At 38.8% G+C, this 27,838-nt stretch overlaps 6 protein-coding genes, 2 long non-coding RNA genes and 1 pseudogene across 12 annotated transcripts; 4 read left to right on the forward strand and 5 right to left on the reverse strand.

The window, feature by feature from the left end:
• Nucleotides 117–495, forward strand: LOC109948996. The gene is made up of 2 exons (XR_002271492.1): nucleotides 117–167; nucleotides 340–495. It is a non-coding gene; the product is annotated as an uncharacterized LOC109948996 (long non-coding RNA).
• LOC109948997 lies at nucleotides 2,127–2,681 on the forward strand. The gene is made up of 2 exons (XR_002271493.1): nucleotides 2,127–2,188; nucleotides 2,598–2,681. It is a non-coding gene; the product is annotated as an uncharacterized LOC109948997 (long non-coding RNA).
• Nucleotides 3,206–5,065, forward strand: LOC109948736. Its single transcript, XM_020562440.1, has one exon. It carries the CDS (start codon nucleotides 3,206–3,208, stop codon nucleotides 5,063–5,065), a length of 1,860 nt encoding a protein of 619 aa, XP_020418029.1.
• LOC109948737 (DNA repair protein XRCC3 homolog) lies at nucleotides 5,346–6,533 on the reverse strand. Its single transcript, XM_020562441.1, has one exon. It carries the CDS (start codon nucleotides 6,225–6,227, stop codon nucleotides 5,346–5,348), a length of 882 nt encoding a protein of 293 aa, XP_020418030.1. The 5' UTR covers nucleotides 6,228–6,533.
• On the reverse strand, nucleotides 10,646–13,104 carry LOC18779645 (annotated as a pseudogene).
• Nucleotides 14,831–15,960, reverse strand: LOC109948738. Its single transcript, XM_020562442.1, has 3 exons — nucleotides 15,281–15,960; nucleotides 15,037–15,121; nucleotides 14,831–14,926 (listed from the first exon to the last, which is right to left on the reverse strand). The coding sequence occupies exons 1-3, from the start codon at nucleotides 15,958–15,960 to the stop codon at nucleotides 14,831–14,833; spliced, it is 861 nt and encodes a 286-aa protein (XP_020418031.1).
• On the reverse strand, nucleotides 15,845–16,774 carry LOC109948938. The gene is made up of 3 exons (XM_020562881.1): nucleotides 16,574–16,774; nucleotides 16,287–16,484; nucleotides 15,845–16,171 (listed from the first exon to the last, which is right to left on the reverse strand). Exons 1-3 carry the CDS (start codon nucleotides 16,598–16,600, stop codon nucleotides 15,998–16,000), a joined length of 399 nt encoding a protein of 132 aa, XP_020418470.1. The 5' UTR covers nucleotides 16,601–16,774; the 3' UTR covers nucleotides 15,845–15,997.
• On the reverse strand, nucleotides 16,748–17,560 carry LOC109948739. The gene has a single exon (XM_020562443.1). It carries the CDS (start codon nucleotides 17,558–17,560, stop codon nucleotides 16,748–16,750), a length of 813 nt encoding a protein of 270 aa, XP_020418032.1.
• On the forward strand, nucleotides 19,469–26,502 carry LOC18781314 (cell division control protein 48 homolog C). Of its 5 annotated transcripts, XR_002271168.1 has the most exons (13): nucleotides 19,717–20,786; nucleotides 20,924–21,540; nucleotides 21,654–21,806; nucleotides 21,930–22,046; nucleotides 22,192–22,296; nucleotides 22,442–22,507; nucleotides 22,607–22,671; nucleotides 22,755–22,956; nucleotides 23,126–23,266; nucleotides 23,389–23,470; nucleotides 24,752–24,784; nucleotides 24,879–24,956; nucleotides 26,137–26,502. XR_002271168.1 is itself a non-coding variant. In XM_020561825.1 (12 exons), exons 2-11 carry the CDS (start codon nucleotides 19,820–19,822, stop codon nucleotides 23,446–23,448), a joined length of 2,493 nt encoding a protein of 830 aa, XP_020417414.1. In that variant the 5' UTR covers nucleotides 19,469–19,708; nucleotides 19,803–19,819; the 3' UTR covers nucleotides 23,449–23,470; nucleotides 24,752–25,123. The 5 variants fall into 5 exon arrangements, 2 of the variants coding, with proteins under 2 accessions (XP_020417414.1, XP_007211346.1); XM_020561825.1 differs by lacking the exon at nucleotides 26,137–26,502 and adding an exon at nucleotides 19,469–19,708 and having other exon boundaries at nucleotides 19,803–20,786; nucleotides 24,752–25,123; XM_007211284.2 differs by lacking the exon at nucleotides 26,137–26,502 and adding an exon at nucleotides 19,469–19,708 and having other exon boundaries at nucleotides 19,808–20,786; nucleotides 24,752–25,123.

Below are 27,838 nucleotides of genomic sequence, written 5' to 3' on the forward strand. Positions count from 1 at the left end.
TGAGAAGAGACAGGCAATGACGAGATGAGGAGTTGGTAGAGAAGGAGGCAACGGCGAGATATGAGGTGAAGAAGATAGGCGAGGTGGAGGAGGAGGACGATGACAAGAGAGGAGAAGAGAAGAGATAGGTATTTTTTTTTTGGTTTGGGAGAAATGAGAGAAGAGAGGTGTCGAGAGGTGAAGGAAAGGAACTTGGTGGATTTAGTGTGGCCGGTTCTACATAGGTCCTGAAATAAGGCCCAATGAAACAACTACACATGTAATTTAATTTAAATAAATAAATAATATCGGTCGGTTGGGTAGAATCGTCGGTATTTAAATAATATTGAGAGAAGAGAGGTGTCGAGAGGTGAAGGAAAGGAACTTGGTGGATTTAGTGTGGCCGGTTCTACATAGGTCCTGAAATAAGGCCCAATGAAACAACTACACATGTAATTTAATTTAAATAAATAAATAATATCGGTCGGTTGGGTAGAATCGTCGGTATTTAAATAATATTGATTGGTCTTAGCCTCGGTTTGTTCGGTTCTAGTCAATGTCAGGTTTGACCACGATTTGGGAAAGTCGATTTCTCGGTTCGAGCGGTATTTCGGTAATAAAACCAAGCACTAATTTCATGGTTAAAAAATAGGGTAATTTGAAGGTGGAGTTGCAAAGTAACCATTTTACTCTTAAAAAATGGTTCAAGGCAATTTTCACAATTTCTAAAAAATTTAGAAACTAAAAAACGTAGGGGATCAAAGTGTAGTTTTAAAAAATTAATTTTATCAACCACCACCTCCTCCTCCTTGTTTGACGAGTTTTTATTAAAAATAACTAAAATTTACCTTATACTTTCATAAATGTCAATTTTTATAAAAACTTTCAAACATACATACTCTACTCAGTTAAACATACTCAAATGTCCTCAAAACAAAAACACACGTAAACCTAAAACTGAACAAATAAACAATACACCACCATCCCTGCCTATCCTAGTTGTCACCACTCTTCTCTCTCCTCCTTTCTTTCAACAACTCACCACCTTGTCAACCTCCATGCCCAAGTCACTTTCCCCACCTCAAGGCCCCGATTCCCTAAGTCACACCCACCACCCCACCCCAAAACTATATATATATATATATATATATAAATATATATAACTCCCAACAACATCTTCCCCAACCCAATAATTCCCTGGCCATTTGCCCCATCTCCAACCGCTCTCCCAAGATCTTCCACTCAACTACCCTACCCCATGCCCTTTTTTTTAATCAACAATGGTACTCCATTTGTTATCAATGTTGTAAATCAAGAACCACTCCAAAAAAACTAAACTTGTTCGAATAAAAATAAAGGGATTGCAATCCAGAGTATAGTTTTGAAAATAATCTATAGCAAAATTGAAAATATCCGATATTGCTTAAGATGAGGTCTCCTTTCCCAATTACTTTCTAGTTTTTTCTTGATGCCGACTTCTTCAGCTTCATAGAGAACCAAATTCATGTATACATCAAAACCAATGATTCGGCCTTCAATCAAGAGCCAAATCTAAATGCCAGCTTTACTTTGAAGGAACTAGAAAATCAAATTAATGAGTTGGGTCATAATCCTTTCAACTTTTGCTTGCCATGGTTGCGAAATTCAATTGATTTCGCGTCACAGACAAAGGTTCTAGTCGATGAGACTTTGAAATCAAAGGAGCTCAGTTTTTTTTTTTTTCTTGTTGGGTGTAGCTTTTCCCTACGTCACTCACCTACTTTTATTTAAGGGAAATAGCCCTAAATGCCACCATTTTTATAATTGTAATTAAAAATACCACCCCTTCCCAATTTTTGTACAACTATCACCTATAAATATAAAATTATTGTCCACTTATTGCAATTTTTTCACAAGTCCAGAAATTTTGTTTTCTCTTAGCTCACACAACTCTCTCTCTCTCTGGCACAGCTCCCTACTATTTGGTATCTGTCTATCACAGCTCTCTGCGTCTCTCTTGGCTCTCTCTCTGTCTAGCACAACTCTCTGTCTCTCTCTTTGCTCTCTTTCTCATAGCGCAGCTCTTTCTCTCTCTAGCTTCGTTATGTCTGTTTCTCCCCTATTCGATCTCTTGCTCTCTGTTTGGAATCGCGAACCCCTCCCTTTATCTATGTCTTCTGAATAGCTGCTTGCAACCTTGAAGCTCTAGTGGATTGCCGACCTCGAAAAGGTAGTGTGGATGGTTATTTTGTTAATATCAGTGGGATTATGTGAAATGGGTTATAGTTTGATTGTTTGGGTTTGTGTTAAATTCATTTTGGCTTTAATTTCTTTGGGTTAGGTTTTGTTGAATATTCATGCTCATTCATCTGGGTTTGTACCAATTGCATTTAGATTGGTCTGGATATATGAATCTTGAAACTTGGGATTTTCCATTTGATGTAGTAGATCTGTATAGTGTGATTCTGATGTGTTACTGGTGTAGTGCTGTTGTGTTCCTCTTATTTTACTGTCGTATTGCTGTTATATTGACATTATATTGCTTCTATATTGCTGTTATATTGTGGTTATATTGCTATTGTATTGTATGGTTATTGTGGTTATATTGGGTTAATGAAATGTTGTTTTGTCATGGTCAGAAATGGAGACAATTGTTATTCTCGTGTGCTACAATGGAAAATGGGTCACCTCGAAGAAGATGTGCAAATACGAAGGGGGTGACTCAAAAGGCTTAATAGTTCCACGGACTATCAAATTTGTTGAACTGTTGGACCGTGTGCATCAGATTGGTAATACAAACAGCAGGGAAGACAAGGTTTGCTTAAAATTCTCAGTTTTGGTGGCCTCGAATGAGTGGAAGCACATAAAGATTGAGGACGATGATGATGTCAATTTTTTTATGAAGTACAATTCCGAGGTAACACCTTCAAAACTAGCTCCCTTACTCGTGAGTATAGAAGATAAAGGACTGACAAATGATGTAGTTCATAGTACGCATATCACGACAGATAGTAGTCGGATGGGTCATTCTTCAGTTGCCATTGTTGAAAGCAATGAAGTAACTTGGAATAATAAAATTGTCACTGACGTGGGAGGTGAAGTAGGGACAGATTTTATGGATATGATTGATTTTAGCGAGGTGGAGGAGATGCATGGTGGTGATAATGGTACTGAAAGAAATGAAGTGTCAGTGTACTCTGCCCCTCCTAATTTGGGCTGCTTGAACACAGCTACCCAGTTGCCAATAATGCGTTTAGGAGGAGAATCTGAACCCACTCGTCAACATTATTGGAGTCAAATGGGTGAACAAAACCGGTACAATGAAGCCGGTGTAAATGATGAAGAAGCATATTTGGACAGCGGGTTTTCACGAAGTGATTGGAATCCGAAAATTACAGTTGGGCAAATTTTTTCTAGTAAGAAAGCATTGTTGACGGAGTTACGGTTCACGGCATTAAGAGGCCACTTTGAATTTAAGGTGCAATTCTCTTGCACTAAGAGGTTGCTTGTGGTTTGTTGTCAACGTCCATGCCCATGGCGGGTCCGAGCATCGAGAATTGGAGAATACAGCTTCATGATTGTGAGGTGTACAACTGTCCATGAATGTGATTTGAGGTTCGTAAGTGACAAGCATCGTCAAGCAACCGTAGCACTTGTAGCCACTTCACTTAAAAGGAAGTTGAAGGATTCTCGAACAATATACACACCAAGTGACATTATGAGAGATGTGAAACACAGCTTTGGTTGCACCATCCATTATTCGAAAGCTTGGAAAGCAAGGGAGTTAGCTCTATTGTCCATTAGAGGATCAGCGGAGGAGGCATATTATATCCTTCCAGCTTATTGCTATGAATTGGAGCGTATGAATCCTGGCACAAAAACACACATCCAAACTGATGAGAACAATCACTTTGTGTATTTATTTATGGCGGTTGGCGCATGTATTAGAGGGTTCCGTTCTTCCATGCGCCCAGTGATAGCCGTGGATGCCACTCATTTAAAATCCAAGTACAAGGGTGTTATGTTTGTAGCAAATGCATTCGATGGTAATCGAAATATATATCCTCTTGCTTTTGGGATCGGGGATTTGGAGACGGATGCATCATGGCATTGGTTTTTCACTAAACTTCATGAAGCCATTGGTGAGTGTCCCAATCTTGTTATTATTTCTGATCGCAATGTTAGCATAGAGAATGTGTGGAACAAAATTTTTCCAACTGCACAACATGGCATATGCTTTTATCATATGAAGGGGAACATGAAACGCACTTGCAAGTTGAAAAAGCGTGATCACATACTTATGCACTTTGAGCAGGCTGCGAAATCTTATTCCATTGCTGAATTTGATTGTCATTTTCGCAACATCAAGCGAAAGGAACATGTTGCTCAATATCTTGAAGAGGCAGGGTTACATAAGTGGTCTAGAGCTCACATGGATGGACGCCGCTACAATGTAATGACAACAAATATTGCGGAGTCAATCAACTCAGTCCTTAGGTTTGCAAGGATGCTGCCAGTGGTTCATTTGATAGGGGAAATTGTTAATCTCCTTGTGAAATGGTTCACCGAACGTCGTGAGTTGGCTTTGAATTGCACAACAACATTGTGCCCCAATTTCGGAGAGAAGAAGTTGAGGAACAGGTTGGAGAATGCTGCAAGGATGAATATGGTTAAATTAAATAATGCACAGTTTAATGTTTTGGACGGTGATAAGGACGGCCTCGTAGATTTGACGAACAACAGTTGTAGTTGTAGAAAGTTTCAGCTTGAGCAGCTACCTTGCAAGCATGTAGTTGTAGTTTGCCGCTTCTTGAAAGTAAATGTATACTCAAAGGCTTCTCGGTATTACACTCGAAAAACCTGGATGGATGCTTATTCGGATACCATCTACCCGGTACAACCTCACGGAATGTGGGATATTCCTGAAGATGTTCGAAGTCGAGTTGTGCTGCCTCCCATGGCAAGGGTCATGCCAGGCAGACGAAAGAAGATAAGAATTCCCTCGCAAGGAAAGGGCACCATTAGAAGAAAGTGCTCAAGGTGCGGTTCCGCAGGCCACAATAAAAGCACCTGTAAAAACAATATTCCATTGCGCAATGTATCTTAACAATATGATTTGTGTTGCTTTGGTAGGTCATGTAAACTCTACTTTTATTCGTGGTGGGTTTCGTGTTATGTTGAATGGGAATTCTTTTAAATTTGCATAATTTCGGTTGCATTGCTACAGCATGTTGTATTGCTGACAGATTGCTATTATATTGTACGTTTATTGCACTGGTATTGCTTCCAGATTGCTATTATAATTTGAGTGCGAAATTAAAGGGACTGGAATGTAATTCCAAATGGATCCAAAACATTAAAGTTCTTAGAATTCCTTTATTACACATTTACTGTGATACTCCGACTATACCTTCTTTTCTGATTACAAATTCGGCCGATGCATAGGCCAGATGTGGGGCAAATATAAGGTGAAATGTCCTGTGTGTTTGACTACATATACTTGTTGAAGGAGCATTACGAATGTCAACCTCAATAGATTGCTCATGTCTTGCCAAGAACACTCTTGAATTTATGCAATGTGCCCAAGCCAGTCCCAAAGCTGGACTCACCCGTCTGCCTGATGTGTCCAGGGACTCCAAGTTTCCCAACCTCACCCCATTCACTCCATCATGTGGCCCAATAAAATCCACCACTTGGTTGGTGACAACCACCGCCAACCCAAACTTATTTGCTAAACCCTTCAATGTCCCAGATATGTTGAAGAACATTTCAGACCGCCGTTTCAAATCTGCCGGTGTTGTCTGATACTGTGATCGAAACAATGCAGCAATGGAATCAATGACAATGAGTTTCACAGGTAGGCGGGTGTGATCAATGGCAATAAATGCTTCTATGTCTCCAAGGACATGGATGAGTTGGTGAGCATCATGAACACCATGAACATATATGTCTTCCAATGGCTCCAACCTTATTAAGTTGGGGTATGATGCATGATAAAGGTTGCCTAGTTGTTGCAAGCGACGAAATGGGAAGCTGAATTCTGTGAATATGTAGACGGAGGAGCCCCCTAGTCCGCCATGTGAGGGTGGGAGCTGAGCTCGTACCGTAAGTTGGAGACAAAGCTGCGTCTTCCCGGAACCACTCTCCCCTACTAATTCTGTTATGGAGTTGCAGGGTATCCCACCCCCCAAGCAGTGATCTAGTATTGGGCATCCAATGGATAATTTAGGGGTTGAAAGAGGAAGGAGCATGAGGTTTTGGGGTGTCATGTTTGTGTAATTTAGGGGGGGATGTGATGGTGCTACAAGGCATGCATTATATATATATATATATATATATAGAGTTCATTTTGAAGGTCTGTACTGTAGGCCATATGTCTTTTAAGGGATGTATAATTCATCCTTTTTCCAAGTTGTAATTACTTTTTTGTTTATTTATTAGTATTTTTTTGGACCAATTAATTTAAAAAACATTCTGATGCAGTACGTACTGTAATAGGATCATATTGTAACTCTATCATCACTCTATTGTACTCTTATTGACATAATATTGCCATTATACGCATGTTTATTGTATAGTTATTGCTACTATATCGCGACTGAACTGGACACCGATAAACTGTATACGCACAAATACAAAAAGAGGCTTCATAATTCCATAAAATCCTAATTCCAAACTTACATAATACAACAACAGGCCACCCCATCATTACATAATACAAAAATAGGCCGCCTCATAGTTTCATTTCCCTGGTGTTGACAAATTCGAAGTTGCATAGTCTTCAAGTGCGGTGACCGCGACCCATGAAATTCATGACCCCGGCCACAGTGATGTTGGCCCAGGATCCTGCCGGATCCACTATTTTTGCAAACTTACAAAAAAGTTCAAATCCCCTTTCCACTTCTTCTTTCTTCAACTTGGCCATTGCTTCTGATTCCTTGAATACCATAATTGCTGTGGCAGGGGCAATTTCAATTTTTGCTTTCATTGCCTTTATATGTAGGAGATGCATGCGAGCATGATAACGAGAGCGAATTGTGCGGGTTTTTTATGACACCCCATCTACCTTGGCCCTCCACAATTTTTGAAACTATGTCTGCATGAAGATTTTTCCAAAACATCGTATTGCCTCGACATTGCTGCATGCCATGGACCAAGTCTGCAGGGAGTGAATTAGGTGACTTGGCTTGTGTTTCAGTCTCCCCTCCTTCAGTAATTGAAAGCATTGGGTTTGGTGTGAGGTTATGGTCCATGGTCTTCGATATTTATTGTAGCCTGGTGTACAACTTAATTGGAAAAAAGGGGGACTAAATGCGATGTGAGTGAAATCAGTGGGGAAGGTAATGGCTGCAAGCAGGAGTTAATGTGATGGAAGTTTTCATTTCAAACAGCTGGGTTGATTAATATAGGCAGGTTTTAATGACCTGGAGTAACTCAGAGAGTTATTGGCGGGAGGATTAGGGGGAGTAATTGGCGGGCGGGATTGGCGGGAGTCTTAGGCGGGATAGTATTGGGCGGGAGTTATTAGCCAGTTCACTGTATGCCTTTTTGTAATATAGTTGTATGTTGGACGTTCCGAACTTGGTCATTTTCCCATTATTTAATTCAGATAAGGAATTTGCCTATTTGCCTAATTGACCAACTCATTCAAATTGACCAATATGGTTATTGTCTTATTTCTCATTTCAGCAATCTCAATTCGTTTCCATTTTTCCATTATTCATATTTTCCTATTTTCCATGTGTCATCCAATTTTCCAATTTTCCAATTTCTCATTATTTTTGCCTATTTTTGCCTATTCCCTATTTTCCTATTGTGCAATTTCCCAAGTTTCCTTTTGTTATATTTCCAGTTTTCCAATTTTTCAATGTTCCCATTTTCCCATTATGTAATTAAAAAAAGTTGCCTACTTTGCCTAATTCAGAAAGTAAATAAAATTGTCCAATATGATAATTGTCTTATTTCCCATTTCCACAATTTCAATTCGGTTCCAATTTTCTTATTTTCCATGTGTCCCTGTTTCCTATTTCCATTTTTCAAATTCAGTTTTTGTCCAATTATCCAATTTTCTTTTTTCCAATTGGACTATTTTCTAAGTTTCTTTCTTTTTCCTTTTTCCAATTTTCCAATTTTTCAATTTGCTAACTTTCCTTTTGTTCTATTTCCAATTTTGCTATTTTCCAAGTTGCCTTATTTCCTAGTTTGCAATTATCCAGTTATCCAATATTCCAAATTTTCAATTATCCAATTTGCGAATTTGCCTATTTTTCAAGTGTCCTTTTTTCCTATTTCCTATTTAGAATTTTCCAATTTTCTTCTTTTCAGAGTTTCCATTTCTTCCTTTTTCCTATTTTCCTATTTTCCAAGTTTCCTTTTTTCCAAGTTGCTTTATTTTCCAATTACCCAAATTTACAATTTTCCAAGTGTCCTTTTTTCCTTTTTCCTATTTTCCTATTTTCCTATTTTCCTATTTTCCAATTTTCCAATTTTCTCCAATTTTCCAACTGTCATTTTATCCTATTTCCTAGTTTCCTCTTTCCAATTTTTCCTTTTTTCCTATGTCCAACTTTCCAATTTTCCAAATTTCCAAGTTTCCATTTTTTCGTATTTCCAATTTTCCAATTTTCCTTTTGTTCTATTTCCAATTTTCCAAGTTTCCTTATTTCCCATTTTCCAAGTTTTCACTTTTCCAATTGTCCAATTTTCCAATTTTCCAATTTCGGTAATTTCCAATTTTCTTTTCTGAAATTTGCAATAAATGCTTACTGACATAGTCCTATTTTGGGTTGAAATCCACAATTTACAATGTCCCATTAAGATTTGCTTTTTTGTTGTTTGGAAGCCATTTTTTTTGTTGTTAATGTAATGTTGTACTGCTGTCAATTGCAGCCAAGGAGTTAATGGTGTAGTTTGCAATCCCATCAATTGAATGCACCAACTAAACACGCAATATACTTCATAGTAGTTCGTACATATAACTGAACCTTCCTATATAGAACTGCAACAGAGGCACCTTCTTAACGAGAAAGGTAATTAGTCTTAGTGCAGCACAAATATTCTCCACTAAAGCTAACCATGTTGTCGTTTACAACTAGAGACTGAATGTAGCTTTATTTGTTTTGTTGCAGGCAACAGCTGTGAATTGTCCCCAGCAATACTTAAAGATGTCGGATGTACGCCCTCCAAATGAGCATGTCAGTTACCCGGGGGACCAGCCGTGGCATGTGCCATTCCCATCTCCACCTCGGACTCCCAATCATGATCCCACTTCATCTGGAAGTGAGGCTGAGATCAATGATCCGCTTGACCAAATCTCTGCCGTCAAGCACCACCTCCAATATATGTCAAAGGCAACGGATTGGTGGGAGAGTAAGTGCGATATTCATGGCCAAGTTATGGGAAACTTGGCGAACAAGTTGAACAAAGCATACGCAGGAGAGGTGAAGCAAACTCTAAAAGCAAAAAGTCGGAGCAAAGAGTTAGAGTCGTTGAAGTTGAAATTGGAAGAGAGAAAGAAAAATGCCGTCGAAAAATTCACACAATCTGAAGAATATAACCATGAAATGGTTGAATGTTTCAACAACGGCTTCGAAATGTTCCGAGATTATGCTTCGGTCATCTCACCAGACTACAATTGGAGTGAAATTGATGTAGCTGGTGTCTGGCAGGTGCTGAATATGGGTGCTGAGGGAATGGCTCATCATAGCCTCGTGCATGCAGCGAGGAGAAAGGACAAAGACATGGATCTTTTGATGGACCTGTAGTAACGGTGAGTGCTGCTTCAGTTCATGTCACCTGAGTACATGGATCTTTTGTTGCCTTCATTTTCCCTTCGCGGGATAGTATTGTTAAGGTTCGGTGGCGATTTCTTTTGCATGGGTGAAATGTTGTCTGTAATGTGTATGTATTGTATGTAGATTGACTTAATATTGTAGTTCTATTGCATGTATATTGCCTTCATATTGCCTATATATTGTGTAGATAGTGTATGCATATTGCCACCCTATTGTATCTATAGTGGAATACTATTGCTATCGTATTACCCTATTGTATCATGGGTGAAATGTTATCATATTGCTGTTATATCGTATGTGAATTGCATGTGGTCTAATAAGTCTCCACTTCGTTGAAAGTAATCCTGAATTCAACTATGACGGACACGACAATTGTTATCCATCCTTATATTACCATGAATTGATGTGGACCTTTCAAATGATAGCTGGAGTTGCACATGGAATCATATTCAAAAGGAAAGTAATTCTCTCCCTCAATTAATTGTCCTTCAAAAGAAGGCAGCTATCAAATATTGGGTACAAAAATGCAACATCCACGGTAAATGAATTGGCCACAAACCACATATTACGAAACCAGGATGATTTTTGGCATGCTTCAAAAGAGAAGGGCCAAATACAACAGAAAATAAAATCCATTCAAGCTTGTACAATGGAATGCACAATAACCCTGTTACATGTCCTTCCAACACCAGTGTTTTGCCTACTTTAGAGTCGCAGGAGGAGAGCATATTGCCATTGTGCAATTCGAGGGGCCAGTCAATTTGGAATGGTGGCATAAACATGTTTACTCCATGGATCACCTCTATGGGACAGAGCTTCCTTCTTCCCTTGTCGTCTGTAGGTTTGAACTTCACACTTTTTATGTACATGTATCAGAACTTGTGGCTATTTCTTTATGGCCTCCTAACACTTGTTCTGCCATTCCAAAGTGGGTTGGAGATTTTTTGACCTGAATGACTGAAAAGACTTCAGATGACAGAAACTAGAGATTTTGAAGAAAAAGGGTTATCAAGAACATAAGTCATGCCCACAAAATAAACTAAACATGCTATAAGCTCCACAATAATTTTTACTTCATCTCCATAAGCAGAATATGAGCGAATAAATACCACGGAGAAATACGAGAAGTGAAAAACAACTCGGCAGTTACTGTGAGATTGTGTACATAAAACTTGGAACAACTAAACCAATTAAAGCTAAGCCATCTCATACGTATACCTACATCAAATAACAGTATATGGTCATCTTGTTTAGAATATTGCAATCAACACTTGGTTGAGACCAACATGCAAAAACAACTAGGTTAAGTACAAATGAAGCCATTGATGAAGGGCAGTTCCAGAATTAAGACCTATGGTAATTTGTAATTGCCACCGAGTCAGTTCATAGTGCCAAATGCATCTACCGGCCACGCACATATGACCAGCGAAAAGTAAAAAAGCAAAGTAAAAAAGAAAAAAGAGGCATGCTATCAATGGGAACCTCAGCAGAAATCATCACATATGCATACAAGCAGATGGGCTCCATTACAATGTTCAAGAATGATGTAAATACTAGATAACAGAGTTCTTATTCAAACCTCAGGAGGTTTGTTGGTTTCATTCCTGGACCTTCAATATCGTCTTGCCCAATAGCATCAGTTGACTTAGTCAAAGTTCCAGACAAACACTCAACCATTTCTTTTAGACCCTGCAAGAAAGTGGCATGACTTAAATTTAATTTTTGGATGGTGCGATGAATTCAGTTGGTTCTTTTTCTGATATGCAACATAATGAAACTACACCAAAGATCAGGCAGATCTGGGAGCATCCATGTAATTATAGATGATAAAAAAAAGCTATACCTTTAACACGGAGTCAGCAACTTCTTTCACAATTTTGTATTCACCTTTACATAAATAAGTAGCAATCAGGGCCTACAAACAAACACATTTTAGCTGTGTAAATTTGATGTCAAATGCAAAGACACACACTTCATCACAAAACCCCAATTTGCAGACAAAAATCTGTGAAATTTGGTCCAGTTAAAATAGGAAAAGAATTCCACACTCGGGGTGAAGTAAAACTGAAACTTATACTTCACCCACTGATTGATCTGGATCACCAAATGGAAATGAGTACATACGAACTGCGATGAAAAAAATGAGAGAGAGCATACCTGACCAGATGCAGCCATTGCATCAGTTAGAAGGGATACAGCCAACCAAACTTGTATACATATCTGATGAGCAGCCATAGCTACTGGACCTTGACGAGCAGCCATTGATGTTCCCAATGTCAAGGTAGTAAGAACAGCAAGAGTTGTTCCAAGAAGAAAACCACCTGTATCATCCCAGAGTTGAAAACAAAAGCAATTAGGGAAAGAACTTTGAAAAGGAAGACAAGAGAGAATTATCTCGAGGTTTAACTAGCATCACAAAGACAAAATGAAACATTAAGACACACACTGTCCAGATACATGCACTGCTCAATCAGAAAACGAAAAAAGTCAAATATTATGATAGTGTTGATAGTCAAGCAAATAATTGAAGCAGAACACTTGAAAAAAAGGGCTTATATTTTCAGATATATGAGAGGGTAAAAGTTTAAAGAAAAAGAAAAGGAACTGAGCACATTTTATGTATCCACCAAATTGCAATGATCCCACCTTTGGAGGCAATAGTATAGCTCTCTTATTTAAAAACTAGATCATTCAAAAGGTGACAGTGTATCTGAAAACAGAAATTCCAAAATATGTTCATTTGCGAAGTAAAGCAAAAAAGGAATATTAACAGAAACTGTTTTGAAAATCACATACTGAGATATAACAGTGGAAAGGGCTGCACCAGTTACACCTAAACCAAAATAATACATAAGGATGGGTAATAAAAATGCAGCTAGGAGATTACCAATACCTGCACAAAGCAAAATACATCAATTAACCAGATGGACCACTCTTTGCACTCTTTGCTATACTTTCACTCTTTGCAAGATCTTCAGCAACAAAAGATGTAGCAACACTGAGGAGAGGGATATTAAATAGCTTTGATATATAATTGAAGATGTTCATTGAAATACCAGCTGAAGCCAACTCCACAGAACCTTTGGAAAAACAAAAAAGCCAAAAACATTGAATAAAAGCTCCAAAGTTCAATGCATTATACAAATATTAGTCGTTCAACTCATTTAAAGGAGTGAAAACATACCCAATCTACCAATGTAAGCAGTCTCCATTAGCTGTGCTAAGGGATCAATGGCCTGACCCAAAATTGCAGGTAAAGAAAGCATCAACAGCTCACGTTTGACATCTGGAGAATATGTTTGACTGATAGGAATGTTGCTCAACGATAGACAGGTACTGAAGAATCATTTACCCAAAACAAAGCATAAAACAATGTTTAAGATAGGTATCAAATCTTGTAACCCCCATCACCTAAAACTAATTAAGAGTAATCATAAGAATTTTTGCCACTCACTGAAATAGACAAGACCAAGAATCTGTTAGCAATGTTTCTCATATCAGCTTCACAATGTTTAAGATAGGTATCAAATCTTGTAACCCCCATCAGCTTGCTTGCCCTTGTAAGATCAAGAAGGACAAAGGAAGGGAGGGACTGGCTTTCATCAACAGTAGAAAAACTCATCCACAGCTATCATGCTCATATTACCATTCACTCTAACAAACCAGGGTTTTTACAAAATGATAAATTTCTAACAAATTTGAAAAAATATGAATCTCTGTGCAAGGAAAATGGGCAGTTCAGCGTAGGCAGATCAGTATTAAGTAGTTTACGGAAACATAACAGTCCATTCCAGCACTAAGATGCCTATCTTATGTCCAATTATGAAGGGAAGAAAAATATATCACATATTAGAAGAAATCATATCAAACTAATGAAAGTAAGAGCATCAATTATTTACAACGAACTAAGTCAAAACTAAATGGAGAAATGTTAACAGAGTTGTATGCTTCAGTAAGTCTAGTAACAGATTCCCAAAACCACAGACAAAAAATGTGAACAATGGCTACAAAAGCATCCATAAAGAGCAACTATATTCATATATGGAGGTGTACAAAATAGTTAACCTTCAAAATCGAAACAGTGCGTGTGCCATGTAAGGCAATTAGCCACTGCTTCTAGATTGTACAATATTACACCTCACCATAATATCTAAACCAACTAGCTCTAGCAAAAAGGCATGATGACCATATGAAGTACCCCCACCAAAGCATCTACGTCTGCATGTTCATATGAAGGAGTTCCTGACATAAGTTATGAGCAAAGTGAATTCCCAAGTCATAAGTCCATAGTGAGGTGAATTCACGGACATTAAGACATTTACCTCATAAATATGCCTCCCCCTTTAAACCCTCAATTGCAAGCTTCAGTCGGTAATATTTGATCTTCAAAGGGTCAACTTTATCCACCGAAATCCCAGCACTAAGATGCTCGATGAATTTGACGGTCATGATTCCGCAAGACGTACTGTCAGGCCAATAAGTTGGGAAATTAGAACTGCAGTTATGTAACATTTGGATAAACTACACTAAATTGACAAAGCTTACCCATCTCGTTGTTGTGGAAGACCTGCAATGCTGCAAACTGAGAATGGCGTAAACCTCGACATCTGCAGCCCCTTTTGCTTAACCTCTTCAACCTCAGAATCTTCATAAAAGTGCATCTCGTACAGCACTCGTGCTAGCGTATCGCTAATAGGGTGCAGCAGTGTAACCAGCCTCGAAGATTTGGTATACGCAACATAGGAGTCATACACAGTTGCAGTATGTCTGACGAAATCAATTTCGATTGCAACCCAGTGGGACCCTCGAAGATTATATGGAAAATAGACCTTCCGGACTTTTGTCCAAGCTTGGCCATACCCGTGCTGCCACGTACCGCACACATAGTGATGTATATTCTTGAGCTTGTTAGTTGGAAGGTCAACGGTGTTTGAAGCAGCTGCCTTCTTCGCTCCACGTTTCTTCGCAGTCGGTTTCAACGGCTCTAGACATTGCTGCATAAATTGAAATGGAGGCATATTAGAAAATCACAACCGAAAGCAAATGAACCAGTGAATGTAACATGGTAACATGTTTACCTACAAGCAATAATCTGCCGTTGTCCAGTCAATTCCAAATACCAACGGATGAGAGAGTTGCCTTTTCCGGATAAGAAAGGTTGCCATGTCCAGGTGCTGAAAGTTGACATATATACTATGAGCACAATTTCATACAACTCTACAATTAAAAAAGGTGGGAAAACAATTGAATTATTGTAATAAAGTAGAGTTTTGTGTATTCTTACCCTTGAGCTAACCCATTCCGTGTCATCGATAAGTTTGTAGAAAAAATCTGCGCCCACTGAAAATGATTCCAGCTGCACCTCCGCACTACAAAAGGCAAACTTGCAACGATTACTTTTGTACTCATCTCATAATTCCGACAAAAATACATAAGTATATTAAAGCAAACTCTACATTTTGTCATTAGTCTATGACTACATACTAGAATAGGATGAAGATTGGATTTCAAAGGTAAAGAATCCTAACCTGATATCGTTTTTCCAGGCAGTGCAAAACTCTATTATTGCCTTCACATCTTCAATGGGCACGGGTTTTGTTGGATCAAAACATGGCGGGGTTGCAATCGCGGTCGACACACTCATCGTCCTCTTCTTCCTCAAAGGATCAGTAAATGGGCTCAACAATGTCTGCACCGGGCGCTTCTGTCTACACCCTTTACCTTCCACTTCCTTTTTTTCAACACTCAAACTCCCTTCTTCATCACCAGCCATACTAACTGTGGGTAGACTTGGAGGATTCATTGGACCTCCCGATGGCATACTCTGAGTCTTTTTCCAATCTTCCAACAAAAACAACACTCTTTGGCAAATTTCGTCACACCCTGCCACATCTTCCGGGGTAGGCAGCTTCTCGGATTGTGCCTGCTCAGCTGCTTCATGCACTTCTAAGTCAGCAACTGAAGCAGTCATTGCTGCCTCTTCGACTACCATGGCTGCGGAAGGTTCGGCTCCATCAGCAGGGACTTGTGTTTCCATTACTGCTAGTTCTGTAGGCGGACTAACATACTCATGTGGAGGTGAGAAGTCATCGGCTGCTCCTTCATTCATATGAGGACTACCGAGGTCCTCATGTCCTTCCCCACCTTCATTCACCCCACGATTTCGTATTTTCAGTTGCTCTATCTCCACCTTAAAATAATGCTCCATTGAAGCCAGGGTGTTGCGGAAATCCTCCACACACTTTTTATTTTTTTTCCAACTCTCTTTCAACTTTCAATGACTCCTTCCGTACCATGTCTTCCAACTGATGCACTCTGTTGCGAAGCGCTCGATTTGATTTGGCAACTTTGGCCAATTCATCCTTTGTCCTTTGAAAGTCACGCTTCAAAGTACGTAACTCAGTGGACGCGACTGTACCCTGCATTCAATTATAACGTAAGTGTTACAATATTTCCAAATTATATTGCAACAATACAGCAGTTTTTTTCCTATTGTATTATGACGTATATCTTGGAAACAAAATTAATGCTTGCCTTAGAAGACGACGGAAGGCTAGCAGTTTCGTCAATGTCCTCATCTTTTTCTTCTACAGAGGCAGAAGTACCGGTTTTTTGTTCAGCGTCATCGCCCAACAAGTCAACAAGTTCTTCAGTGTCGTCAGCACTGTCACCCCAAGTCCAATACGGCTGCTGCTTGTCCATTACAGATGGCCGGAGAAGCTGCACATCAACCTGCAATTTACACATACAATATACATATCAGTAAACTAATTATATTATATTTTCATATCCCTAACATTATCATTAAAAACTGAACTAACCTCACGGTTCTCGAATACTTGGCTCATTAGCTCATAAAAACGCGGCGAACTATTGCTCCTCCAATGTAGTAAACGAGGGATGTACGCATTATCTTCGTGCACCACCAAATGTAGTGCAGCCAACGCTGGAAATACCTCATACGCCCAAATCTGGTTTGAGGAATAAAAGGTCAGTCATTGTAAACAAATGCAATTTAACTTCAACATCAATGGACATTTGCTCACCTGAAGTGCATAGGTAAAACCTTTGAGGTGGTACTCTCTTGGTCTACCAGTTGCCGTTGTTGTTGGTTTCTTTCCAGATTTTTTTTTTTTTGCAGTTTTTGTGGGCACTTTCACTCGCTGGTAATCTGCACAAAGTGCCCTCAGCAGTGACGCATTTGTCTTCGCATAACACACAGCACCCCATGGATACTTCCCAAAGTCTTCAAGGTCTTCCGCCAACTTCAAATATCGCATGTCAATGTGTACATGTTTTTCACTGCCCAACAGCACAAACACAGCAAAGTATACGAATCCGAGCTTCAATACATCGTCCACATCATCGCATTTAAGGAAGGCCTTTTCTAATTCCAACAGGTTCACAGTTTTATCGTTGGCAAAGTACTTCCATTTCAATGAGCAGTTCTCATTAGTGGGAATCGGAATAAAGGGAAGGTTTCCAAACCTTAGCCCTGTCACGATGCAAAATTGCTGCGCCGTGAATTGGATGACCTTATTGCCAACAATGAATTTGATCCCGTTCAGTTCGGAAACTGTCTTGGGATCAGCTTTCCTGAGCAGCAAGCCGTGGACAATTGGAGAAGTCCACTTGAGGTCCTCAATCCGTAGGAGATGACCAAAACAACTCTGTTCAAACATTTGCAGCTGCTGTTCAGTGAATTTCTCCTTTATCGTAGTGATTGCGGTCTTCGTATGGGATAGGGACAATGCTTTCCCTTGGAACTTTTGTTCCTCTGCAATCATCAACTTCATTTGACCAACCATATTTCCCTGCATGCCAATATTATAAACAAACTTTCAGTCGGTTGCAATCTAGACAATAACAAGCAATAAACAATCACCACTTATCAACAGCCTATTATAGGATATGAAGTGAAAAAAAAAAAACAAAAAATACATATCATAAACAAAACCCCAGCTATTTACAACTGACCTCCTAATTTAATGGCTCAAAGCCAAGTTTCAAGACACGCAGTACTCTACCACTCCTGCATAACCCTAATATCTAAACACACATCTCAACACACCATATAATCACACCATCTAATCATGAGACAGCTTCAGCTAGAATGGGAATGTGCGATAGCACAAGCCTAATTGAGAACAATTCAACACTAACGATACAAATCTATCTGACTAGAAAGAGTTTTAAAAAACAACAAGACATCGGGAAACAATTGATTCACTTCAAGGTATAATGTAATGGAACATCCTATGAATTAGTGGCAACCACAATACTGACTCTACTATGGCCCTCCTTTCAAATGTAAGAAAATGAAAGAAATTGGCACCATCCCTTCAGTTTTTTCTTAACAAAATATCAAAGATAAATTCATAAATAAACCATCAAAACTGTATAAAATGTTTGTAAGACATGTACAATTACAAAATTATAAGTTCTCCTCAGAAACAGAGTTCTCTAAGTATCCATACACAAACAAGAAAAGCAAAAGCTTAAACAGTTAGCTTATAGCAAAATCAATGTCCCCATTTCTCTAAACCACACCTGCTGGTGGTAGGTTCCCATCTTCACTCATTTCCCGCTTTCTTTTAAGCACACAATGATCAAGCACAAAACAGCAAACTTTTAAAGAACTCATATTACACCACATATGGTTCTAAAGAAAACTCATCCATATCCAATATGCAAGCCCTAAACTTAGTAAACAGAGTTATAAAAAAATATGTCGAATTAACAAGCATTATTCTCAAACAAAAAGTATGATATGGTTGGGAGTTTACAAGTTCAAAATGATATACACAGGTTAATTGTCTTACACTTTAGATATCATCTTCAACAAACAAAATAGATACCAATTAGACTTGTAAGAAGGTTAAATGCAATGGTCATAAAGACTCATACTAAGCCACCAAATACTAATCAATAACTGCTACAAAAACCATAATAAAACTAAAAATACAACAGCACTAAAATGCCAACACAACATCACTACATTAGCAATACACTAGCAAAAAAACACAATACGACAGCAATAGCAACAGCAACACAACAGCAGTGCAAGCATCAGTCCACAAAGAACAAACCCATTCACTGTTTGAAACAAGGAATCATCATACTAAGATCATTTCAGAGAAACCCCAAAACCAATTTCGATGAAACCCCTAAACCTTCAACCAATTTCGAACAAACCCCTAAACTAATTTCAGAGAAACCCCTAAACCTTCAACCAATTTCGAACAAACCCCTCAACCAATTTCAGAGAAATGCATAAACCCTAAACCAACTTCAGAGAAACCCTTAAACTGTAAGAAAATGCCGATGAACAGTACCTGTATCTGGGAGAGGAAGAGAGAAGAGAGAGTCGGAGCTGAGCGACGAGAGATTCAGAGCTGAGCGACCAGAGATTCAGAGCTGAGCGACGAGAGATGAGAGAGTCAGAGCAAAGCCACGGGACAGTGAAGAGAAACAGAGCGGAGCCAAGAGAGAGAGCCGAGAGAGAACTTCAGCAAAACAGAGAGAATAAAATTTCAGCAAAAGTGATATGTGTGCAATAAGGGGACAATAAATATATATTTATAGGTTATAGTTCCAAATTTTTAAAAAAAAGGTGGTATTTTCAGTTACAATTATAAAAATGGTGGCATTTAGGGCTATTTCCCTTTATTTAATAGGATTTTCCTTCTTAGGTTTATGTGGGTTTTAGTTTTGAGGGTAGTTGAGTCTATTAATTGAGTTTTTGGTTATTTTTAAAAGTTCTTATGAAAATTGATATTTATGAAAGTGTGAGGTAAATTTTGGTTATTTTTGATAAAAACTCTTGTTCGACAAAGAGAGGAGGGGGCCAACAACGTTTTGAATCAGGGTAGAAACAGCCTCCAAGAAGAAGAAAGAAGAGAAGTCGAACTGACCCGCCGTCGCCTCCGCCTCCGCCTCCGCCTCGCTCCTCTCAGGTCAGCTTCTCTTCTCTCTGTCTTTCATCTCGTCACTCAATCTCTGGCTTTCATCTCATCTGCTAACTCTCTCTCTCTTTCTCTTCGCCGCCAGAACAGAGAAAGTAAGCGATGAAGAAGACGGGAAAAAAGTTAGACGGAGGAGGGAGGTCGCTCTCTGAACAAAAGCAGAGGGTTCTTCGTTGTCGTTTGGAGACCTTCAAGCACCTGCGCTCCTCCTCTCTGGACGAAATCGTCCACCAACTTCGCAATAATTACCGAGACTACCACCGCATCAAGCTCCAGTCCTTCACGAAGTTCGTCCAGCAAACCCTAGACTCGCCTTCCTTCAAGCAATCCAAAACCCTAATCCATGTCAGTGACTTAGAAGAAGATGAAGATGAAGAAGAAGAAGAAGAAAACGGCCAAAGCAATTCCCAGAGAAGGCGGAAGCGTGCTGCTAGTAAGGGCGAGGATAAATTGCAGCGAATGGAGTCTGCTCACCTCAGAAGGGTTCGTCAAAGGAATGGTGACCGTCCATCTACATCTTCTTCTTCTGATGATGCTGATGAAGATGGGTCTGTGTCGACGTCGGAGGACGCGATATACAGCGAGAAAGTGGACCCGGAGTTTGATGTGATGAAATCGAGTCTCCGAGCATCGTATATGGAATCGAACAGCGCCTTGAAGCCCAAGGCAGCCGAGGAGCAGAAGGAGAAGAATGTAGAAATGGAGCTTCCTGCTCGCGAGCAAGTTGAGTTAATGGGTGGAAATGGAGGGCCAAGGCGGCCAAAGACATTGCTAACACCTGAAGCCAAGGGCTCGGTTTCTACAGGGGTTGAGGTGAAGGGAAGCGAGGGTCCGAGGTTTAGTGACTTAGGTGGGATGGAGAAGGTGATAGAGGAGCTGAAGATGGAGGTGATTGTGCCGCTGCGCCATCCCGAGCTGCCTAGGTGGCTCGGAGTCAGGCCAATGTCTGGGATTCTGTTGTACGGCCCACCCGGGTGTGGCAAGACCAAATTGGCTCATGCCATTGCCAATGAAACCGGCATTCCGTTTTATAAAATTTCTGCTACAGAAGTCGTCTCTGGTGTCTCAGGTATTAACATTACTTTCTACAAAAGTTTGAATAAGTTGAATTAAAAAGCTGCAAAACCCTGTTATTGTTAAGGTTTTTATCTTCCTTTAATTTATGTTGTTGTGAATTGTAATCTCTTGTCACGTCATAAATTTTAGGTGCATCTGAAGAAAATATAAGAGAGCTTTTTTCTAAAGCTTATAGAACTGCCCCTTCAATTGTATTTATTGATGAAATTGATGCAATTGCTTCGAAAAGAGAAAGTTTGCAACGAGAAATGGAGAGGCGGATCGTGACACAACTAATGACTTGCATGGATGAATCTCATAGGCTTGTACAACCGGCTGATGCAAATTCCAACTCCGAGAGTTTTGATAACAAGTCTGGTTATGTTCTTGTTATTGGAGCTACCAATAGGCCTGATGCTGTTGACCATGCTCTGAGGAGGCCTGGGAGATTTGACCGTGAGATTGTTTTAGGTGTTCCAGATGAAAATGCCAGGGTTCAGATTCTTTCTGTGCTTACACGCAATCTAAGACTTGAAGGTTCTTTTGATCTTCTTAAAATAGCCAGGTCTACACCAGGGTTTGTTGGGGCTGATTTGGCAGCCCTGGCCGACAGGGCTGGTAACATTGCCATGAAAAGGATTATACACAAGAGGAAGACTGATATGTCTATAGATTCTATGAATGAGGAGTGCAATGAAGAGTGGTGGAGACAACCATGGTCGCCTGAAGAAATGGGAAGGCTTACTATCAGTATGGCTGATTTTGAGGTGTTTGGCTACATATTCTCTTCTACATATTATTGCAATAAAAAAAAACACATTAGTATGCTTTCTTCATGAAATTTCTCGACTTGACAGCGTTATCATGTGAGTTCCTGCAGGAAGCAGTTCAAGTGGTTCAGCCTTCATCAAAAAGAGAAGGATTCTCTGCAATTCCTAATGTAAAATGGGAAGATGTTGGTGGGTTAGATCTTTTAAGGCAGGAATTTGATCGTTATATAGTTAGGCGTGTTAAATATCCTGAGAACTATGAGGTATCTTGTTGTTCTTTCACTGCTTCATACTTTCTGCTGCCTGTACCTTATTCTATATATTTGTTTTATTTAAGTCTGCAATCAAGTGGCTAATTATGATTTTGAAATGGTTTGTGGTTTCAGGAATTTGGAGTAGATTTAGAGACAGGATTTTTGCTTTATGGGCCTCCAGGATGTGGTAAAACACTGATAGCGAAGGCTGTTGCTAATGAAGCAGGAGCCAATTTCATTCACATTAAGGTCAGTCATTGACTTTTCCTATAGGACACTTTTGATTTGTTAGGTTACTTTATTTTGGTCTCTGTAACAATAGATATTACAGTGCATGTTTTTGGATAAGTTGAGAGGATCCATTTGATTGACATGGCTTTTCTTAACTTGTTAGGGCCCTGAACTTCTGAATAAATATGTTGGAGAAAGTGAGTTGGCAGTTAGGACATTGTTTAGTCGCGCAAGGACGTGCTCACCATGCATACTTTTCTTTGATGAGGTTTGTGGTTCTCTCCTCCTGCCAATTGTTGTTGCTACCATCAGCTTCTTTAGAATTTTATCATTTGATTTGAACATTCAATGATATGAAGTAGCATAGATTACTGGCTTGTCGTGATCAAGTTTTTCCCCTCACTTACTGATAGGTGGATGCCTTAACAACAAAGCGGGGGAAAGAAGGAGGATGGGTTGTTGAACGGCTATTGAACCAGGTAAAATAATTTGTGAAGGCAATCTTTAACTGACTGCTTACAAACTCACTCGTTTTCATTCATTTATGGATACAAAGAACTGACTTCTTACAACTGCAGTTGCTTATAGAGTTAGATGGTGCAGAGCAGCGGCGGGGTGTATTTGTTATTGGTGCCACTAATAGGTAAGACTCATTGTTCATTCTTCAGTTTTGGTGGTGATGATTATCATTATGCTTTTCTTACATGCTGTTATACCTTTTGTCAGACCCGATGTCATGGACCGTGCTGTATTGCGGCCCGGTAGGTTTGGTAAACTTATTTATGTCTCCCCGCCCACAAAAGACGAGCGTGGTTTGATTTTAAAAGCTCTTGCGAGGAAGAAGCCTATAGATGCCAGCGTAGATCTCAGTGAGATTGGACAAAGGGAAACTTGTGAAAATTTTAGTGGAGCTGATCTTGCTGCACTGGTTTGTCTATATTCTTAATTATATAAGCTTTCTTTTGCTTTGTAATATTTAGTTTATTATTTGATTTTAGAGCTGATTTTTCCTTTCTCTCATTTGCCCTTACCTCTGTTTGAGTGTTGGGGAAGAAGAAAGGTGATTGGGATTCTCTCTAACGTATTGATCCATGCAGATGAATGAAGCGGCTATGGCTGCTCTTGAAGAAAAACTGACATCCACACCTGAGAGGAATTCAGATGCATCTCCATGGACTATCAAAGACACTCACTTTGAGCAAGCACTGGCTAAAATTGCACCATCTGTAACAGACAAGGTATGGATTTGATTTTCAGATGCCTAATACTTTCAACAAACAATTCCTTCACTCCTTTTTGTTTTTCATAACACTAAATTTAAAATTCCATTTCCCATTGTTTTGTCCATATGGTGGACCAGCAAATGCAATACTACCAGAAATTTGGAGAGAGCCTCAAAGCACCAAGAAACAAAGCCTAAGCCAGAAATGTCCCATTGAAGAGTATGTTGTAAATGTCCCTAATACTTTCTATTCATGTTTGTTTTCCTTACTTCCTTCGTTGCTGACAGTGTTGTTGGGCCCAAGGTTCGCATAATAAATTTAACTGATTTTGGTTTTCTGCTTTTGTTATAATGTTTAAAGAACTTTGTCATCCAAGAAAAACTGTGGATTATATGATTTCTTTTGCCTAGAACGTTTTCTATAATGTCATACAAATGAAAGAAAGTACAATGCTTTAGGCATTAGAACACACACTTCTATAATGTGTCATACAAATGATAGAAGGTACAATGATTTAGGTATCCGAATATGTTAAATTAAATGGTTTTTGAGAATAATACAACCAATCTGATGATGGAAGAGTTATACAAGGACCTCATAGTCATTGATGATGAGTTGTAGGAAGGAGGTTGTATCCTTCATTTGTCATGATTCATAGTGCATAGAGAATTTGAGATATGAAATTGTATAGGCGACTGATTCTCATTGACTTATTAACCATTACACACTACAAATCTTAAAGAGCCTTGGCTAAACTAACTCTAGGCTGTTGTAACAGCTCACAATGGTTCTGCTAACCAAAACTGAACAAACTGACGATAACTTGGTTTGCTGAGATGATTCTGCAGCTAATACTCTTAACATTATTCATTGCTTGATACAAAATTTCAGATCATGTAATGTTATGTTTTCAATAATTTTTTTTTTTGTTTTCTGATATTATTTTCATTTGATTTCACTATTTGAGTAAGTCGATGCAATTTGATTTTAACTAGTTTAGAATCATATAGGGCTTGGTAGAAGAGACTTTTACAATTGGAATTAAGATTTTTGCATCTAAGATAAAATGATCTCACAACTGCATCAGACAAGAAGTAAAATATTTTGAGAGGGCCCAAGACGAAATGAATAAGGGGATAAAAGCCTAATCTAAGTCACTGGAAATTTCCCAAATCAATCTTGATTTACTATATCTCTAATTTTGTGTTTCTTGACCTCTTCAATGGATATGTTTTCCAATGCAATTTAACCCATAACTCTAAGCAGTTGCTTCAACAATGTGTATCATCTGACCCCTTAATGCAACTAGAAGAAACTTCCTAAGAAGTTGGCTTATTTTCTAGCTGTTCTAGATTTTCCTATAAATGGTTTTTGCCTTTTCAAATTCTTCTCAAATATTACAGCTTATATATATTTCTCTAAATACATAGATCAGTGGTTCAATTTTATGGAAACTCTGTTCCTCCTTCAAGTAATTTATTTGACATGATATCATTGCAGGCTATAAACAACCCTGTACTCAAAGAAATCCTGGTAAGCAGCAACATCTCCAAAGCTGCTTCTGTCCTTGTATATTGCATTGTCACTCCCGTGCTAGAAGAAACTGTTTACAGGTGATTTTTACTAGGGTCAATTTCGTCCACTATGAAATGGCAGTCAGCAGTTTTGATAAGCTCAGCTATTTTCAGTGCAGCTCACCCGTCTGGTGAGAATTCTTTACAGTTGTTCATCATTGGATGTTTGCTTGGATGCTCTAATTGTTGGACTGGAAACTTGAGATCTCCCATTTTAATACATTCCCTGTACAATGCCATGACTCTAATGATAACATTCTTATCTTGAATTTCACATTTAAGCCTCCTCACAGTTCTATCCTGTTTCTCGAAAGTGGAACTTTTGTTTCTTAGGAGTCAGGTAATTGATACTATGGCTTTGAATTGACAGTGCTCACTTGATTTTCAGATCAATGTTATTAACTCACACGATGGCTTTGAGTCTCACAATATGCAATCACATAGTTGAACCTGTCAGTTTCATCACCAGAAACAGACAAAAGACTCTTCCCCACAAGTGCATTTTCTGATAAATGAAAGAGTAGGGCGTACATAAAAGATTGAGGCCATAACATAGGATTGTCATGATTCTTCAGGTCAACTGAATATCATCTCGAGTGATTTCGTAGCGTCTAGGATTCAATTTGCCTAAGATTGTAGCTTCTCTTCTCTTTTTATTCTTCTCTTCCAAATTTCTATGGCATTTAGTTTTCACCTCTCCAAATCTACTTCCACAGTTATGTTCACCATAGAATGTCATATATGTTAGAATTTCTAGCAGAGTGAAAATACTGTGTTTTCCTGTAGCTGTGCACTTGCAGGCCAGCTAAACTTGAATGTTAATAGATGACTAGAATTATACATGAAAATAGGTGTACCCATAATGTAGAACAGGCAGACGTTTAGCTGAGAATGTTTTTGTCTTTGGTCGAAAGCCGAGAAAGTTAAGATATGAGAGAATAGATAGAGAGAAGAAGATTTGGGTGAGGGGATTAAGGAAGCTTTCGTTTTATTCATCGGTCATCAAGTGTGAAGATAACTTACTCACCACGTCACTTGCATTTGTGCCACTTTGCTAACCTCTCGTTGGCTTTATTCAGAAAAGTCTTCCATAGAGAGCATTCATCGTTGATGTTCTTGTATCGAGATTCAATGGCCTCATGTGATCGAGGCACCAAGATTTTCAAGCCGGAATTTTGTGTGATAATAAATGGCAAAATGTAATAGATTGTCGTTGATTGATTTTATTTTTTGTTTTTTGTTTTAACTGTTAAAACATTCAAAAATCAATTATGCCGTTGATTTAAAGCTGACTGGGATCTGAATGGCTAGCTGATCCCAACCGCATGCGGCTCAAGCACATGGTTACTCAACAACCATGCACAGGAATTTGTCACTTAACTAGGATGCACGGGTCCCATCGTTCAAGGGGCGCACTGTGTGTAGAGTCCAACGACACTCCGAATGAACCCAAAGCAAGTCCAACACTTGGGAATCCACTTACGGATATATCTTTGATTGTATCTATCATGGAACAAACTAAGAACATGTTGTTACATATCATTGAGAAATGTTTTACTCATATCCGTTGTACTGCTAATAGAGCGGTGGGACATTCTTTTTCTTGATTTGAGGAGCGTCCTGATATTATTTGTGATATTCTTTTTAAAGGATTGTGATTTGTAGTGGCTTATGGGACTTTGGCATGTAGAGGAGGGGTTGATCTATTAGGGGTTTTGGTTCCTTCTAACCTCTTTTAGCTTAAAGAAAGTAGACTACTTTGTAAATCCAACGACCAAACACTTACGTGTAGATTCACTCACCTCATCCTTTTGAACAATGCCCGATTTTTCCAAATTCTTATGTACTTTTGCCTCGATAATATATTGTCGCTCCGATTAAAAAAAATAGAAAATTCGGTATAACTCCAATTCTTATGATAAAATTTAGGTGCAATCCATACATTTGTTGTTAGTAATTCAAGTCCTCTGACTTTTGTGCCATGTAGGATTACTTACTTTCTTTTAATTTCTAAGGTTTATATTTTATTTTCTTAATTTTTTAATTTATGTTGTGCTTCCAATTTTGCCCCTAAGATAGAAATCGGATAACCTAAATGCCAGCAAAATATCAAAAATCGCATTAAACAATCTTCAAACGCCAAGAATAGAAAGAATCACAGAAATTGTATCTTCCACAATCAATTATGGCCTTGTCGTATAGGTAATCGCAGGTACCTATGTCACAGGTATATGTCAAACTTCAAAAGTATCATATATGTAAGCTCTTGTCGCAGGTATGTATAGGTAATCGCAGGTACCTGTGTCATAGGTACACTTTCGGAAGTTACCTGTAGGATAGGTTCTCAGTGAAGCGCCATATCAAGCCACTGCATAAAGTACCTATGCCATAGGTACACTATTTATAGCATTAAAGAACAATTAACACTCAAAAAAAAAAAAAATAGAAGAGAGAAATTTAAAATGAAGAATGGAGAAGTCAATTAGGAGTGCAGTATGTATACTTTGAATTGGGCGGGAGCTGGTTTTTCCCATTTGTAAATACTTTGCTTTTGTTTAAGATCACATGGGTTGTCATCTACTATTGGAATTTACTCCATCATTAGTAGTAATTATGCGATTTGGATTTGGGGGATCTGAGATATGCGATTTGGATTAACAGATTGGGAAAGACGTCCTTTACTTTCCATTTGTATACAATGGCAGGTGTTGTAAATAAATTAAATTTTGTGGCCACACTATTTGCTTAGGTGGCTGCAGGACTGGGCTTTAGGACTAGAATTAATAGGTAACAATTACTGTCCTGCAATCAAACTGTATTCTTGAAATTGGACCCATATCTAAGAGCCCCTTTGCTTGTTGAGTTAGAGCATAGAGCTTTTTGAGCTATCAAACAACCTAATTTCACTCTATACAAAGCATGAATTTAAAGAAAACGCTTTTGCTTGTGCTAAAACATACCAAGGACCGTACGAATATGTTCCATGATAAGAAAATTTTGCGAAAAACGTTTG

This window comes from Prunus persica, chromosome G4 (assembly GCF_000346465.2).
Source record: "Prunus persica cultivar Lovell chromosome G4, Prunus_persica_NCBIv2, whole genome shotgun sequence".
NCBI classification, from domain to species: domain Eukaryota; kingdom Viridiplantae; phylum Streptophyta; class Magnoliopsida; order Rosales; family Rosaceae; genus Prunus; species Prunus persica.

What these genes read in the sequence shown, in the direction of transcription:
- LOC109948737 (XM_020562441.1), bottom strand. Translation starts at nt 6,227, where the DNA reads ATGACACCCCAAAACCTCATGCTCCTTCCTCTTTCAACCCCTAAATTA.
- LOC109948938 (XM_020562881.1), bottom strand. Translation starts at nt 16,600, where the DNA reads ATGAGCCAAGTATTCGAGAACCGTGAG. An exon ending in AAGTATTCGAGAACCGTGAG is followed by an intron (nt 16,485 to 16,573) that starts GTTAGTTCAGTT and finishes TGTAAATTGCAG; the next exon opens with GTTGATGTGCAGCTTCTCCG. An exon ending in GCCTTCCGTCGTCTTCTAAG is followed by an intron (nt 16,172 to 16,286) that starts GCAAGCATTAAT and finishes AATTGAATGCAG; the next exon opens with GGTACAGTCGCGTCCACTGA.
- LOC18781314 (XM_020561825.1), top strand. Translation starts at nt 19,820, where the DNA reads ATGAAGAAGACGGGAAAAAAGTTAGACGGAGGAGGGAGGTCGCTCTCT. An exon ending in AGTCGTCTCTGGTGTCTCAG is followed by an intron (nt 20,787 to 20,923) that starts GTATTAACATTA and finishes CATAAATTTTAG; the next exon opens with GTGCATCTGAAGAAAATATA. An exon ending in TTGAACGGCTATTGAACCAG is followed by an intron (nt 22,508 to 22,606) that starts GTAAAATAATTT and finishes TTACAACTGCAG; the next exon opens with TTGCTTATAGAGTTAGATGG.
- LOC109948736 (XM_020562440.1), top strand. Translation starts at nt 3,206, where the DNA reads ATGCGTTTAGGAGGAGAATCTGAACCCACTCGTCAACATTATTGGAGT.
- LOC109948739 (XM_020562443.1), bottom strand. Translation starts at nt 17,560, where the DNA reads ATGGTTGGTCAAATGAAGTTGATGATTGCAGAGGAACAAAAGTTCCAA.
- LOC109948738 (XM_020562442.1), bottom strand. Translation starts at nt 15,960, where the DNA reads ATGGAGCATTATTTTAAGGTGGAGATAGAGCAACTGAAAATACGAAAT. An exon ending in GCCTGGAAAAACGATATCAG is followed by an intron (nt 15,122 to 15,280) that starts GTTAGGATTCTT and finishes TGCCTTTTGTAG; the next exon opens with TGCGGAGGTGCAGCTGGAAT. An exon ending in CGGAATGGGTTAGCTCAAGG is followed by an intron (nt 14,927 to 15,036) that starts GTAAGAATACAC and finishes GTCAACTTTCAG; the next exon opens with CACCTGGACATGGCAACCTT.